The following is a 15,706-nucleotide window of genomic DNA, read 5'->3' as shown; positions in this document are numbered from 1 at the left end:
CAGAGGCCAAGGAGAAAAATTTTCCTCCCTCCTCCTTGTAACACCCTTTTAGATACCTGAAAACCGCTATTGTGTCCCCTCTCAGTCTTCTCCTTTCCATACTAAACAAGCCCCAATTCTTTCAGCCTTCCCTCACAGTTCATGTTTTCTAGACCAGTGTTTCCCAAATGGTGTTCTGCGGAACCCTGGGGTTCCACAAAGTGAAAATAAAGGTTCAGTGAGAAAATTCCATTACAATAATATTTTATTATTTAAACAATTTAATATTTAAGCATTTATTAATTTTATTACAAGCAATTTTCATTTGTGTTTGTCACGATAAGTGCCCCTGAGTAATGCCAGCTTAGCCAGAGAGTGGGGATGATATCAGTACTCAGCGCTGCGCGCGCAGTCAGTAGTACAATTGCCTGTTATATACCGTAGTAAATCCCTGTACTCACTCACTCTCAATGTGATTTTTGTTTTTAAATATGTGAAATTAAACTAAATGTTGATCTAATGACCTTGTTTAGCATTTGTTTATTATCATCCTTACTTATTTTTGGTCTACTTTTTCAGCTCCATATATAAGACTGTTATTAGCGGTTCTGCAAAATTCTTTCGCGTTTAAAAGGGTTCCGTGGCCAAATAAAATTGGGAAACCTTCCAGACCTTTAATCATTTTTGTTGCTCTTCTCTGGACTATCTCCAATTTCTTCACATCTTTCTTGAACTGTGGTGCCTTGAACTGGACACAATACTCCAATTGAGGCCTAATCAGTGCGGAGTAGAGTGGAAGAATGACTTCTCATGTCTTGCTCACAACACTCGTGTTGCTGCATCCCAAAATCATGTTTACTTTTTTTTGCAATAGTGTCAGTGTTGACTCATATTTAGATTGTGGTGTACTATGATCCCTAGAGCCCTTTCAGCAGTACTCCTTTCTAGATAGTTGCTTCCCATTCTGTATGTGTAAAATGGATTGTTCCTTCCTAAGTGGAGCACTTTGCATTTGTCCTTATTAAACTTAATCCTATTTACCTCAGACCATTTATTTAATTTTTCCAGATCATTTTGAATTATGACCCTATCCTCCAAATAGTTGCAGTCTCTACTTACTCAAGTCTAGGTATACCACTTCCACCGTTTCTCCCTTCTCCACAAGGCTTGATATTCTATCAAAGAAAGCTATCAGATTGGTTTGACATGAATAGTTCTTTACAAATCCATGCTGGTTGTAACTTATCTTATTATCTTCCAGATGTTTGCAGATGAATTCCTTAATTATTTTCCTTGGCACAGAAGTTAATGTGACTGGTCTGTAGTTTCCTGGGTTGTTCTTATTTTCCTTTTTTAGGGCACTATATTTGCCCTTTTCTAGTCTTCTGGAGCCCCTCCTGACTTCCATGATTTTTCAAAGATGATAGCCAAAATCTCAGATATCTCTTCCATCAGCTCTTTGAATATTCTAGGATGCATTTCATTTCAACAAAGTAGTCATTAAGCACCTCTGCCGTTTTCACGTTTTCTTTTATTGTTTCTCTCTTCACTGACCAATGGGCCTACCCTGTCCTTGGTGTCTTCCTTTTGCTTCTAATATGTTTGTAGAACGTCTTCTTGTTACCCATTATGTCTCTAGCTAGATTGAGCTCATTTTGTGCTTTTGCCTTTCTAATCTTGCCACAGGGTATACCTGTGGTGTTTGCTTATATTCATCCTTTGTAGTTTGACCTAATGTCCACTTTTTATACAACTCCTTTTTGATTTTTAGATCATGTAAGATCTCCCGGTTAAGCAAGGGTTGTCTCTTGCCATATTTTCTATCTTTCCTATGCAGTGGAGTAGTTTGCTTTTGGGCCCTTAATGTTCTTTTTAAAAACTGCCAACTCTCTTCAGTTGTTTTTCCTCTTAGTCTTGCTTCCCATGGGACTTTATCTACGAAATTTCTGAGTTTACTAAAATCTGCCTTCCTGAAATCCATTGTCTCTATGTTGCTGTTCTCTCTTCTACCACTTCTTAGAAACACGAACTCTATGATTTCATGGTCACTTTCATCATGGTCACTTTCATGGTCACTTTCACCACGCTGCCTTCCGCTTTCACATTTTCAACCAGCTCCTCCCTATTTGTTAAAATTAAATCAATAACAGCTTCCTCCCGTTGTAGCTTCCTCAACCTTCTAAAATTAAAAAAGTCTCCAATGCAGTCCAACGATTTATTGGATAACCTGTGACCTGCTGTGTTAATTTCCCAACGTATGTCTGGATGGTTGAAATCTCCCTTTACCATCAAATCTTGCGCTTTGGTTGATTTTTAGTTGTTTAAAAAAAGCCTCATTCACCTCTTCTGCCTGGGTAGATGGTCTGTAGTAGATCCCTCCCCATGACATCATGACGACTTATCAGAAGCCACCTCATGCTACTTTTCTCCAGATTAAACATGCCTAGTATTTTTAAACATTCTTCATAAGTCAGGCTTTTGGAACTTTTTTTTGCTCACCTCTGGGGGCTCTCAGTTTTTGTCCATGTTTTTCCTTAAGTGTGGTACCCACAATTGGCTACAGTACTTCTGTCTAGATCTCACCAGTGATGAATAGGTTGTATTGCCTCATCTTGAGAAAAGGGAAAACTCCCAGATACATGAGATTTGAAGAGAAAAGATGAGCCTGCAGAAGACTGATGGATCTTCTTAGGCTTGGAGATGGAGTTTGGCATGGTTTTTATGGTTGACTGGGAAATATGAGAGAGAAAGGAAGAATATTTATCTGTTTAACTTTTTTGGATGTCTTAAATCTTTGAATTTGTCTTTTGAGTTGGAATAAGAATGATTCTTGAACAATTAAAAAATCCTTTGCAGCAATAACAGTCTAAAAGTCCACAGTACCTTCCCTCATGAATGACCCCATGTTTACATGAGATGATGATCTCATCCCTGATATGCAGCCTAAGGAATAGGGCTCTGTGTCAGAATATGGCTCTGGTGTTACTCTGGCAGTGCCATACCATTTTTTATAGATGGAAGAGGTAGCAAATATCATCTAATTAAAACTACAGCAGGAAATTAGGCAGAAAACATAAAAACAGAAGGCAAAGTCCTTCACGGCCATATAGTGAGGCTTTTGGAGGCTATAAGGGAGCTTTCTGTGTCTTTTGTTCATCAGTGTTTCTGTGGCTCAGAACCCAAATATTAATGATTTTATGGCTTCCCCTGGGCTGTATTTAAATTAGTGATTTAAAAGGATAGGTAGGAATGGTGTCCCTAACCTCTGTTTGTCTGGAAATGGGTGATGGGAGGGATCATGTGAGGATTACCTGTTTTGTTCCCTCCCTCTGGGGCATTTGGCAGACAGGATATTGGACTAGATGGACTGTTGGTCTGACCCAGTATGACTGTTCTTATGTTAAAAGAAGCATGTGTATTCCAATACCAGTCCCCATTGTTACTTTTCTTTAAATATAGCAGCAAATATTTTCTTATGGTTGTTCTTTTACTAATATGTCATGTGTAGACATCTCAAAACACTTGCTACATTATTTTAATGTTCATGCCTTAGGACACTTGAAAATCATATTGAATTAAGCTGCAGCTTTACTTTTGTTACTTGAAAGATGTATGCTTCTGTGTGTGTCGTGCGCAGGGGGAAGAAATACAGAATTGCACTTTGCTTACCACCCCCATCCCTGCCACACTGATAAAAGAATGATTGAAAGAGCACACGCAACAGGAACAGTAAACAAAGGCGGTAAAAAAGGGTATGATATTCATTTGAAATTGCAGGGATAGTATTGGTATACAGAACTTAATTACCCGAGACACAAATTTGATCTGGCAATAGGATTAACTATGCTTACTAAAGGATGATGACCACAAGTGGTCAGAAATTCAGTTTTATGTCTCATCTGAAAGTTAGACTACCCCTGTCCTTACAGAGCACAGCATATATGCAAATAAGCCTTGAGCAATTTAGCCATATTGCATATGTTCTCAACCATGTCACCCAATCAGCAGAAATAGTCTCTTAATGTTTGTTTAAAATTAGAATGGGATTCAAACCTATCTGGGGAAATCTATTTTGTAAATACCTTTGGGAACTTGCAGTGAAGAAGTTGTACAGGCTTTACGCTTTGTGAATGTTCTTAGTTCTCCTTTTTTGTATGGCCTTATTGTCTAAGGTTTAAAAGCTTTTGGAAGATAGCATTATTGGAGATGAGGATGGTCAGCTAGGACCATTCAAGAACATTAGGTTGAAGGGAAAAGGCCAGTCCTTCTGAGTCTTCATCTTTCTTTTGGCAAGAAGAGAACAAGGAGCATCTGCTGGAGTCATGGATGGGCCGTTCATAGAGTTCAGCACTACGGGGATGTAGTGGTTCATCAACTTTCTTTTCATCAAGATGGGGTCCAAACATCTGGAATAGACTTTCCATAGGAACTGTGCATAAAAAGTCACTCTCCAAAAGTGAATGCAAACTATCTATTCATGTATAAAAGGATTTGTTTTCAGGATACTCCTCTTTCCCCCTAATTAACATATTCAGGTTGATCTACATGTTCATAAACCTTCCAGGAGAGTGCAAATACTGGCTCTGCCAGGGGGAAGGACAGGCTTTAATTGCAGCAGTAGCCTTTCAACGTTTAGAGAGGTATAGCTTTGGTTTATGTATGTCCAACTGCAACTTTAAAAAAATCGAGTGAAATGTAAGAGGATGTTCTTGTAGTTAAAGCATTGCACTGGGATTCAGGCAATCTAGATTCAAAACCCAGCTCTGCATGAATCTCCTGCATAATTTTAGGCGAATCTCATCTTTTATTCATGTAATCTCTGTTCCCAAGCTGTAAAGTGGAGGTTCCCCCACTCCCAACCTTTGTCTGTTCTGTAAATTGTCTTAGTATGTGTATGTACAGCTTCTAGCACACTGGGATCTCAAACTTGGTTAATGTATTCTTGCAGTCCCTTGGTTTCGCTTGGACTTTGAGATATCCCATTTAAACTCTGCCGTGTCCAGGGAAAGCATCTGCTCTTCTGACATTTTTTGGGAGGAGCAGATGCGCTCTTTCGGAAGCCCTGTCTTCCTCGTGCGATGAGGAAGAAGAGCTCTTCCGAAAGAGGAGGTTTTTCCAAAATTTGGCCCAGTGTAGACGGGCCAAATTTCAGAAAAGCTTCTTCCAACAAAACTATCAGAAAAAGGTACCTTTTTCCGATAAAATGCAGCAGTCTAGACATAGCCTAAAAGAATAAAATCTAAACAAAAGGGAATTTTTTTTTTTTAGTGAAGATTTATCCTGTTAGTCCTATAGGGCCAGGTTTCATATCCATGTGCTGATGACTTAAAAAATAGACATACTGTGAGTGCAGTATGCTGCTCTCATCTGGCTCTTAAGCATAGTGTTTTCTATTTCCTTTAATTTTAAATCCTGATCTTGTTCTTAATACAGAAGAGTATCAAAGTCTCAACATTTTAGTGTTGCTAAAAGTCCCTTTTTCCCCCAGTGGTGTAGGTGTGCTTTGGCTGTTTTATTTCTATGTCCCGGCACTCTGTGATGCAATCCACGTATCCCATAAATTCCCATAGGAGAGATGCTTCAGGAGAGCCTCCAGTCACCCTGGTGTGAATCACAAATGACAAGTACGTGAAGCCTGTCACTGAGCCTTTGCTGGTGGGCACTCTGCTGAGCACACTGCTGTGTTCAGGGAATATCAGGATGCCAAGTTGGTCTCCATCAGTCAGTATGAGTTGCAGACTTCTTAAAAATAAGCATATAAGTTTGATCATATCCAGAAATCATAATTCCAGAGGTTTTTTTGTATGTTTATTTCATGTTTTCCCTATATGTCACACATTTGCTTGGCAAATATTGCTTATTAAAGAAAAATTGCCCTTGGATTTTATCCATACACAGTATTTTCAGAGACCAAAGGGCAGTTAAGAGCCCAATGCCCATGAACTGTCACCTGGAGTTAGGCACCTAGTTGCCTTTTCTGTGATTGAAAATCTCACCCATAAATGTTAGATAATATTGGTTCCATGGCTTACTGTTTTCTAGTATTTTGGATGAACTTTATGTAGAGAGGGGCCCAAACAACACACCAGATTTAGACAAATATGACTTAATTTGGCTTTTTTAATGGATTGTGCACTAACAGCAGATTCTGGTGATAATGGAGAAGTCTACATTTTAGAATAACCTTTTTGTTGGTCTTCGTGTAACATGCAGCAAACTTAAGAAAAGAAGAATTTAGCATTAGTGGAGAATCAGAGGACAGAATTTAACCCATTGGTTTTAACTGTTTAACACTGTAAGTATTCAGTGTTCTAGGATGTTCAGTTTTCATGGTTGGCTGCCAGTGACACTCCCATGGGCAAAAACAAGAAGTCGTCCTTTGGCACTTTAAAGACTAACAAATTTATTTTGACATAAGCTTTTGTGGGTCGGAACTCGCTTTGTCAGATGCCACAGGACTCCACTTTGTTTTTGCTGAAACATTTAAATGGCCACCCCTCTGAAACTCATTTCCATGGGCAAGTGCTTCACAAGTAAAATTAGCAACTGCAAAATGCTCCTGCAACAAATGTGTGGGGGGCGCACATTTTGCCTTTGCCCCGGGGTGCATAACACCCTTGCTACGCCACTGACATGTAGTTCCATCGATAACAAGGGAATTAACAGTCCAGGAAACTACAGACCAGTCAGCTTAACTTCTGTGCCAGGGAAGATAATGGAGCAAATAATTAAGGACTCCATCTGCAAACATCTGGAAGATAAGGTGATCAGGAACAGCCAGCACGGATTTGTAAAAACCAAATCACGTCAAACCAATCTGATAGCTGTAATAGGGTATCAAGTCTCCCCACCAGTGGTTGGGCTGGAGTGTCTCCTCCATCCCCAGGCAGGGCTGCTCCAGCCCAGCCAGAGCAGCCCCTGATGCAGAGCTGTGTTTTAAATGTGCAGTTTTCGTCTTTAGCCTAACAGAATGGCCTGTCCATCATAACCACTGTCTTCACCTTGTGTTGAGGTGTAGCCTCATGTGGTGTCATTCTTCATTGCTATAGAAATATTTGTGTTCTCACTAGTCATGACCCATGTAAGTGGGAGCACTGGGAGAGGAGAGAGGAATTTTTCACAAATAAGCCATTACCTTCAGGGAAAATACCTTGAAGTTAAGCTAGGTCATTAACATGAGATGATTATTATATGCCTGGTATTTAACTGTGTGTTCACAAACATTGACTCTGCTTGAAATCTTGCATTTTAAAGCTGCACAACAAAGCCCTGTAGCATATGTAAATACTCAGGCAGTTTGCATTTAAGGTGTTGTAGCACAGCTGCTGAGCATGAATTCCACTAGCTGGTTTGTATTCTAATAACTTTTTGTTTGTTTTTTGTCTTGGCCAGTCATTATCACCCAGTCCCTGCAGTTGAATTGGGGCTTTACGGCACTGCCACAGACCTTGTTCAGCAAGAGCAGGCGTACGTTCTGCAACGAAGTGATGCCCATGTAGCCTGTTGAGGGTGCTATGGTGTTTGGAACCTGGCAGGTTCTAGGAACAGGCAACAAGTGATTCCCACTGCATTTAAACATGATCTTAGTTGGGAAAAACTCAGCTGTATTCAGAATCCATGTTTACGTTTGTTTGACTACGGAAAGGCAGTGTTGTCCAGTGGGTATAGCATGAAACTAGGGAAACACTGGCTCTAGTCCCAGCCTTGTCACTGACTTCTTAACCTGCTGGCAAAGTCATGTGACCTCTGTGCAATTCTGTGTTGCCCGCCTACCTTCCTTCTGTACAGTGGAGGGAACGGTGCTTAGAAGTCCTACACATCAGATGCATATGGGTTGAGCTGTCCCAAAAAGACATCGCTCCCTGATGGAGAACAGCCAGCAATGTTCCTATATGAATGGGGGAGGGGGCTTCAGCCCTCCCACCCTCTCTAATGTGTGTCTGGGGGGTGGAGGCTCAGGCAGTCCCAGAAGGGAGAGAATGGAGTGCTTCCAGCCAAACCCTTTCATGTGCCTGATTGTCACTTTTCTGTATGATTTTATGAGAAGCAATCCCATTCCAGGCACATCCCATTTTCCTAGTGCAACCAAACCCTTAAGTTGCTTAAAGTTATAAGAGGAACATAAGAACAGCCATACTGGATCAGACCAAAGGTCCATCTAGCCCAGGATCCTGTCTTCTAACATTGTCCAGTGCCAGGTGCCCCAGAGGGAGTGAACAGAACAGGGAATCAAGTGATCCCTCCCTTCACCCATTTCCAGTGTCTGACAAACAGAGGCAAGGGACACCCTTTCTACTCATCCTTGTGAATAAGTATTGATGGACCTAACCTCAGGTTAGGTTCTTTTTTGAATCCTGTTGAAGTCCTGTTCTTCACAACCTCCTCTGGCAAGGAGTTCCACAGGTTGACTGTGTTCTGCATAAGTAAATTCTTCCTTTTGTTTGTTTTAAACCTATTACCTATTAATTTCATTTGGTGACCCCCTAATTGTTATTTACTTGTTCCCATAACATAAGTTTTCTTTATTCGCTTTCTTCATACCTGTCATGATTTTACAGATCTCTATCGTATCCCCCTTTAGTCTCCTCTTTTCTAAGCTGAAAATTCCCAGTCTTTTTAAACTCTCTTCTTATGGTACCCGTTCCAACTCCCTAACAATTTTTGTTGCCCTTTTCTGAATCTTTGCCAATGCTGAGATTTTTGTGAGACGAGACAACCACGTAGGTACACAGTATTCAAGATATAGCATACCATGGAGGAAGCAATATATCAAATTTGGTGATCCCAGCTCTTACTGTTTAGGAGAAGTTCTTGAACAAAGACAGACACACAGACAGAAACACAAACTCTGTCAAATATATAGTAGATTTACCAAATGGTGATTGGATACTGTGGCACTTTGGAAATGTTTATTCAATAAATAAGCAGGTTTCCGGGGCTATGTCTAAACTACATCCCTCTGTTGACAGAGGGATGTAAATTAGACGTTTCAAAAGTGCAAATGAACTAGGGATTTAAATATCCTGTGCTTCATTTGCATAATCACGTCATGGCACGGTTTCAAGCAAGTGCCATTTTGAAACTGAAACCGCGGTTTAGATGTGGTTTTTTTGACAAGGCGCTTTTTCGAAAAATCCTGTACTCAAAAAATTGCTATGATGTGATTATGCAAATGAAGCCTGGGATATTTAAATCCCTGCTTCATTTGCACTTTTGAAACATCTAATTTACATCCTTCTGCTGACAGAGGGGTGTAGTTTAGATGTAGCCCAGGAGAAAAAGTAGCAGGCAGCAGATCTCTCTCTAGCGCCGACCAACCACCAGAGCCAAAATTTCCAGGGCCCATGGGACTGGAATAAGAAAGGGGTGGGGACGTGCTGCAGTCACTGCTTTCCTAGAAAGTGCAGTTTGCTGCATTCCTTAGTTTGGCTGGGGAGTGCAGGGAGCAAACAAACCTGGACATGCCTCTCTCTGGCTGTGCCCACTGGAGCTGCAGTGGCCATGGAGAGGCACTTCTTATCTGACTCTAAGCTGCTATGGTGAGAGAGGGCTCCCTGGGGCAGCCTGTATACTGAACCCTCATTCCCAGCCCCCACCATAGCAATGATTCAAATGATTTTTCATTTTTATTTTCTGAAACCCCAAAATTAGTTGAGTTAAGGACTCGAGCAACACCAGGTAAATCTTCTAATAAAACAAATATTAAAGATCCAGTTTACAGATGTAAACCTGTGTGAATAGACAAACACATTCATAGTATTGTGCAGGCTTACAAAATGCAGAAGATGGAAAAATAGTTAATTGAACTGAACCTTAAATATTAATTATAAATATATTTATATTGAATTTTATTCAAAAGTTACCATCTATCTAGACTTGTGTATAAAATATTTACTACAAGGAGAGGGGGAAAAATTATTTTTAGTTAAGATCTTAACTTTTTCGTGGAAGTTTCCTCATGTCATTGACTTGGACAACTAACATAAGGCAGAGTTTGCAGGATTGTACCCTCCATATATAAACAAATATCTGCTAATCTTTCTAGATGAAGTGATATACTGAAAACACTGTGTTGCACTTTGAATAGACATTCTTGGTGCATATTCTGTTCTCTTTTGTTTAATTAGCGGCAATAGAAAGGTACTGTCTTACTTTATGGAAAACCAAATATAATTCTAATTGGGATTGTTTCCTTTGTCTTTATACCTTTTTGTTTTTAGGTTTTGAACTTGGCTTTGCCATGGCAAGTCCCAATGCTCTGGTGTGCTGGGAAGCGCAGTTTGGCGACTTCCACAACACTGCTCAGTGCATAATAGACCAATTTATCAGCTCAGGACAGGCTAAGTGGGTTCGTCACAATGGGATTGTGCTGCTTTTGCCACATGGAATGGAAGGAATGGTAAGACTTTCACTGGAACAATAAACGTGCATTGGTATGAAGTGTTAGAATAAAAATGATAGAGCCTTTTATTGTTCCCTTTTTGCAGCATACATATGCAGTTTCAGCATCATATGATTATTTCCATAAAAATTAAGTATACTGCTGACCTGTTAGACTATTCCTCTTTCTCAACAATGTTTTTGCAGTGATTGGTCTTGACAGTTGGTCAGAAATGAGAAGAAAATATTTCAGTGACCTCCTCTGAAGGGGTTATTTGCAGTGGTGTCTGCCATTGTTCCCTTACCGTTGGAAAGACTGACTTGGTCAATACAATGTGCATTGACGAAAAAAATCCTTTTTTTTGCATTAGAGATTTGTGATTATGAAAAATTGTAATTTAAAATGCGAAGTTCCTATAAAGAGCAAAGTATAAAGGAGGCAGCTTAGGATTCCCAGGTATAGTTAAGATTTCACAGCACTTGCTTTGCTTTATTTTATGGTGACATGAAACAAACCTTGGATTTTCAGATCCATGCGTTTACCAGTATAAACTTTACTTTTTAAGCTAAAACATTGTTTCATGAGGGTTTTAAGCAGCTTTCAGATGAATACATTTAAAAAAAATGGATGATGATTTGAGTAACTTGTGAGAAATAAGAAATCTGCTCTTTCAGGGAAAGAAGCCCTTTGAATGGCTGCTTACTTCTCTCATCAGAAACAGTGAGCTAGCCGCAAAAGGTCTGGAACCAGATCAGCATAAAATCTGCATGAAACTCTTTTCTGTGTTCCAAACTTGGAGCAGTAGGATCATTCTAGGCATCCCTTAAAATATTTTTAAAAGCGATATCAGCATTCTGCCCTGAGCTGCTAGAAATAGTTATTCCCTTTTAGAATTCACTGACAGCATATTTTGAAAAGTCTCAGAGGGGTAGCCACGTTAGTCTGTAACTGAAAAAACATAAACAACAATGGTCTTGTAGCACCTTAGAGACTAACAAAAATATATAAATAGTATCATGAGCTTTGGTGGGCACAACCCACTTCTTTTATATATTTTTGTTAGTCTCTAAGGCGGTGTTTCTTAAACTGTGTTCTGCGGCACAGTTCCGTGAGGCAGTCGGAGGTGTGCCGCAGAGAACAGAGTTCAAAAATCCTTGATGTTCCGCATAAAAAAAAATTGTTTGGTGTTCCTCGGTCTTAAAAAGTTCAAGAAACACTGTTCTAAGGTGCTATAGGACCATTGTTGTTTAAAATTATACTTTAAGAAACTCTTAATATATGTTTAGAGTGTTTCTTTTGACAAATACATGCTATCATGATACTGATGTGCTTGCCATAGCTGTATATGTTCACTTTCCGTCATTTTAAGTGGACATAAAAGCATTTCTTGTTCCCATTCTGTTTCTATACATTTAATTCCATGCCATTATAATATTTCCTGACACACTGCTGTTTGTTCATACCCAGTGGGTGATTTTTCTCTGTGAAGAATGTGTGATATGCCGCCAGCTAATGTATTCTGTACATGTCCTGTTGGACAGGGGGTCCAGAACCGCCTCCACATCAGCAAATGGCAGTCTTGTTAGACTTTCAGCAAAGAAATTCAAACAGGCAATGAGTGGGGTCTGTGTGAGGATTAACACCAAAGCTGTGGGTATGTTTTGGAGGTGAGGTAGGGCGAAGCTTGTGTTTTTGCTGTCTCCTCTGCAGAAACCTCTGTTTCTGGCACAGTGAAATCAGCATGCTTATTGGCTGTTTTATTTTAAACGCTTTAAAATGTTTTTATAATAGGAGGAGGTTGAAATGTGTGTATTTAAGAATTATGATTTACAGCACATGACTAGATTGCAACAGAAATGATACTAACAATACTAGAGTGTCAGACATGCCAGAACAGTGTGGCTTTGCTTTGTGGTTTTCATATCCTTGCCACTCATGAGGAGATAAGTTTGCACCACAAAACTGAGCCCAGTTTGCAAGAAAACAGTTATACAGGACACATTCATGCTGGCAGCTTCATTTTCATGCTCCTTTTGTGCAAAGGGGAGATAGTGAGTGATTTTAGGGTTTTTGTTTAAGGGCTTGCTAAACCAGTACCCTAGGGAGTAGTCATGAAATACATGTTACTACACTGTCCCCTGTTCTTTTACCAAGTTTCTAAGTTACTTGTGCTAGAAATCACTATGACGTTCCCAGAAATTTGGCATTGTGACTTCAGTGCAGTAACGAACAGAGGTGGTACGTAAAGGAAGGGAGCCCCTGTTCGTAAATGGAATTAACTAACATGCAAGCCATGAGGAACAGATGAAAGGTTAAATGGAGTTACATCTTTAAGATGAGATACCTCATAGTTGTTTTCTCTGGTAGGAAAGTCCTTTGTTATCATAAATATTTGTCTCCCTTACAATGACACCCTGCATCAGCAATAAATACAACCACATTCTTTTGTTCATTTGCAATTAACTTTCCAACCTTATTAATAAGGGAGACAAGTGGGAGTCAGAAGACAGTAGGTTCTGTTCTGTTCTGTTCCCTACCGCTGACTTACTCTGTTACCTGTGTTCCTCATTCCCTGGTGTAAAATGGTGGCCAGTAATGCATAATGCAAAATTCCTAGAAGAAGGTTTTAAGGAGTATTTGGCTTAGATTGAGTACATTTTAACTGGAATATCTAACATGGGTTAGCAATGATTCTGCAGGGAGCTGGTCAAAGTACATATACCATCTAGAACAGCTTGATGTATGTAAAGCTGGTGTGCTAGTGGGAGAAGGGAGTGTCTCCTCTGCACACACTCATGTTGTAGGGTAGGAGCCACGTAGTGCTCAAGACATAGCTAAGCGGGGGATCCAACTTCTGCTGTAGCAGATGCTCCATGGTCCCACGTATGAGACACCTCTTGGCTTGTGACTCTGTGATGCTTATTATTAAAGGGTCACAGATTTGTGCTTCACCACTATCCTCATCTTGCACCATTCTGTGCTGGATTGGCAGGATGGTTAACTGCCCCAGGCACGGCTGTCTTGCACCACCTTGCACAACCACATTGTCAATGTAACCTTTAATTAGTGGAAGTGACATGGAAGTTCTATGTAACCCCTCTCCATCTGATCAAGATCACAACCTCTTTATTCAGGGGCACCATCATCTTACCCTCTTCAAAGCTCTCCCTCTTCTCTCATTGCCATTGTTCCAGCACTTCCCCTTTGACTGGTTGAGCACCTTGTATTGATGCTGCTCCATGGTGATTAGGCTGGCAGGAAGCACTTGTGCAGTGAGTGATCTAGAAAGACAACTAAACTGTTGTTGGTTTTGTTTTTAAATGATGTGATTACCAGGGCCCAGAGCATTCTTCAGCAAGGCCGGAGAGGTTTCTGCAGATGAGCAATGATGATTCTGATGCATATCCAGTAAGTAGATTTGTCAAAACAATGTCCTTTTTCCTGCTCTTAGCTTTTCAGAGATGTATTTTAAACTGGGTTTTGCTGGGATTATTAGTTGAGAAATAATTTTAGTGCCACCAAACAGCACTTGGATATTTTCCTGCAGGTTTCAAAGTAGCCTTTGAAGACAGCTGGTGTCTTTTTAATATTTAGTTCAAGAATTTGCTGTAACTTTCAGCTCATTTGGAGAGAAATAGTAAAGGTGTTTAGTCTGCACTTCATTTCATTGTTGAAGTCAGATGCAATTTATCTCTGACAATATTCTCTTTATGACTGTTCCTAAGGCACAGAAACTCTTCCAGTTTATATGGCTGAATGTATCACAAGCAGGAGTCTGTAACACATTTCTAAGGCCCATCAGATGAGACTAAAAAACAGTGTTCTTCTAACAGAGTGAACTGTCCAGCCAGGAGTTGAGTGTGTATGCAGTGTAAAAATACATGCATTGAGAGTTTGTGAAGCCTCAGTGGCTTTTAAAAAAATCCTATATGTTTATTACAATATTTGAATCATCTATGCGCTTTTGAAGTGGATCAAGATTTTTTTCCCTTTATACTGTAATTCTAAAGGTCAGCTAGATATTCCCCTTCACCAAGGAGGACTATTAAACATAGACTTAAAATCCAGCCCATTACAAAAAATAGGTTAAATTAGTCTTGTTTTAATAGTTTTACAATCCCATGGTCTTGATTTAAGCTTGTGCATGTGAAAGAATAGTATTTCTTGAGTAGGATGCCCAGTTCTGGTACCAGATGCCCAGACTAATGTCACATTCTCCTAGCTTCAAGATCTGTTGATCATGTGATAAGCAAACTACCCATGCCCCTGCTGCCTTAAGTGTCTTGGAGAGATACATATGAGTGACAAATACCATATTTATAGAGGGCTCAGATGCTGATCTAAAAAAGACAGTGCTGCCAGATTTTAGTCCCTGCTTATGAAGTCTGCATTTTATCTGCCTTTGAACCTTTACACACAGAGCAGGAACGTATCACATCAGAGTCGGTTAAGAGAGCTCCTGTGGTTCTGATTCAGTCAAAAGGCTGAATCACTTGCATCTAAGAAGCATCTAAGAAGATATAATGCAAGTCTCTCAAGGACTCAATACCAGGGTCTCCAAAGTCCGTGGTGAAGGCACTGAGCAGAGGCAAGGACTTGGAAGCAGACTTAAAGAAATACACCCCCAAACTCAGTCCATAAGTCAGGAGGGATTGCTGACTCTGCAGCATTGGAAGGATCTATTGAAACCAGTCCCTGAAGGTCTGTCTGGGAACATTTTGGTTCTACAGGCTCAGGAGCCCTTTCCGGAGCTTTCTACATCTGAGGCTTTTAAGGCAGCCAGAAGGCCGCTTAGTCCATCATTGCCAGCTTCCCATGCTGCTCAGGAGTCTTTCCCAATAGAAAGATTGAAAGTTCTTGCTTCCATAGTCTGGTCCAGCCCCAGAGCACAGTTCGTGTCTCATACAGTCGTGGCGCCTCTTCTATAGAGTTCCATCTTGAGGGGAGCGAGTGATCTCACTGGTACCCCATTTCCAGACTCAGAGCTGGTCTCTGGTACCAATGAGGGTCAGCTCTCCAAGGGTCTCAGGAAGAGGACTCTGAAATGAGATCACCTGTGACTTGAGCAGAGTGTACCCAGCAGTCCCAGTGGAGTGTTTGCCCAGCCACCATGGTACCAGTCGAGTACTTCCACATACCTGGGTCCAACTGTCATATCAGGAGCCCTTTTGTGCCCTGTGGGGATTTCATCCACACTGGAGAGCCTCCTTCCTCCACTCTCTTCCTGCCCTTCTACATTGGTGAGGTGCTGGGAGCCTATGCAACAAGGTCCCAATACCGTACAGGGAGAAACTGTGCTCAGGACTCTCCTGTGAAGGAATTGGAGGAGGGGCCTCCTCAGCATTT

At 40.6% G+C, this 15,706-nt stretch overlaps 1 protein-coding gene across 3 annotated transcripts in view; it reads left to right on the top strand.

The window, feature by feature from the left end:
• OGDHL (oxoglutarate dehydrogenase L) overlaps nt 1-15,706 on the top strand; it is a 127,069-nt gene that overhangs the window by 98,142 nt on the left and 13,221 nt on the right. For all 3 annotated transcript variants that reach the window (XM_075934808.2, XM_075934807.2, XM_006112394.5), the window contains exons 17-18: nt 10,200-10,378; nt 13,697-13,768. In XM_075934808.2, the coding sequence (XP_075790923.2) occupies nt 10,200-10,378; nt 13,697-13,768 (251 nt within the window). The remainder of the gene's footprint in view (nt 1-10,199; nt 10,379-13,696; nt 13,769-15,706) is intronic.

Source organism: Pelodiscus sinensis, chromosome 8 (assembly GCF_052426305.1).
Source record: "Pelodiscus sinensis isolate ZL-2025 chromosome 8, ASM5242630v1, whole genome shotgun sequence".
NCBI classification, from domain to species: Eukaryota; Metazoa; Chordata; order Testudines; family Trionychidae; genus Pelodiscus; species Pelodiscus sinensis.
Note: the sequence above shows the minus strand (reverse complement) of the source record. Positions and strands in the feature narration are given on the sequence as shown.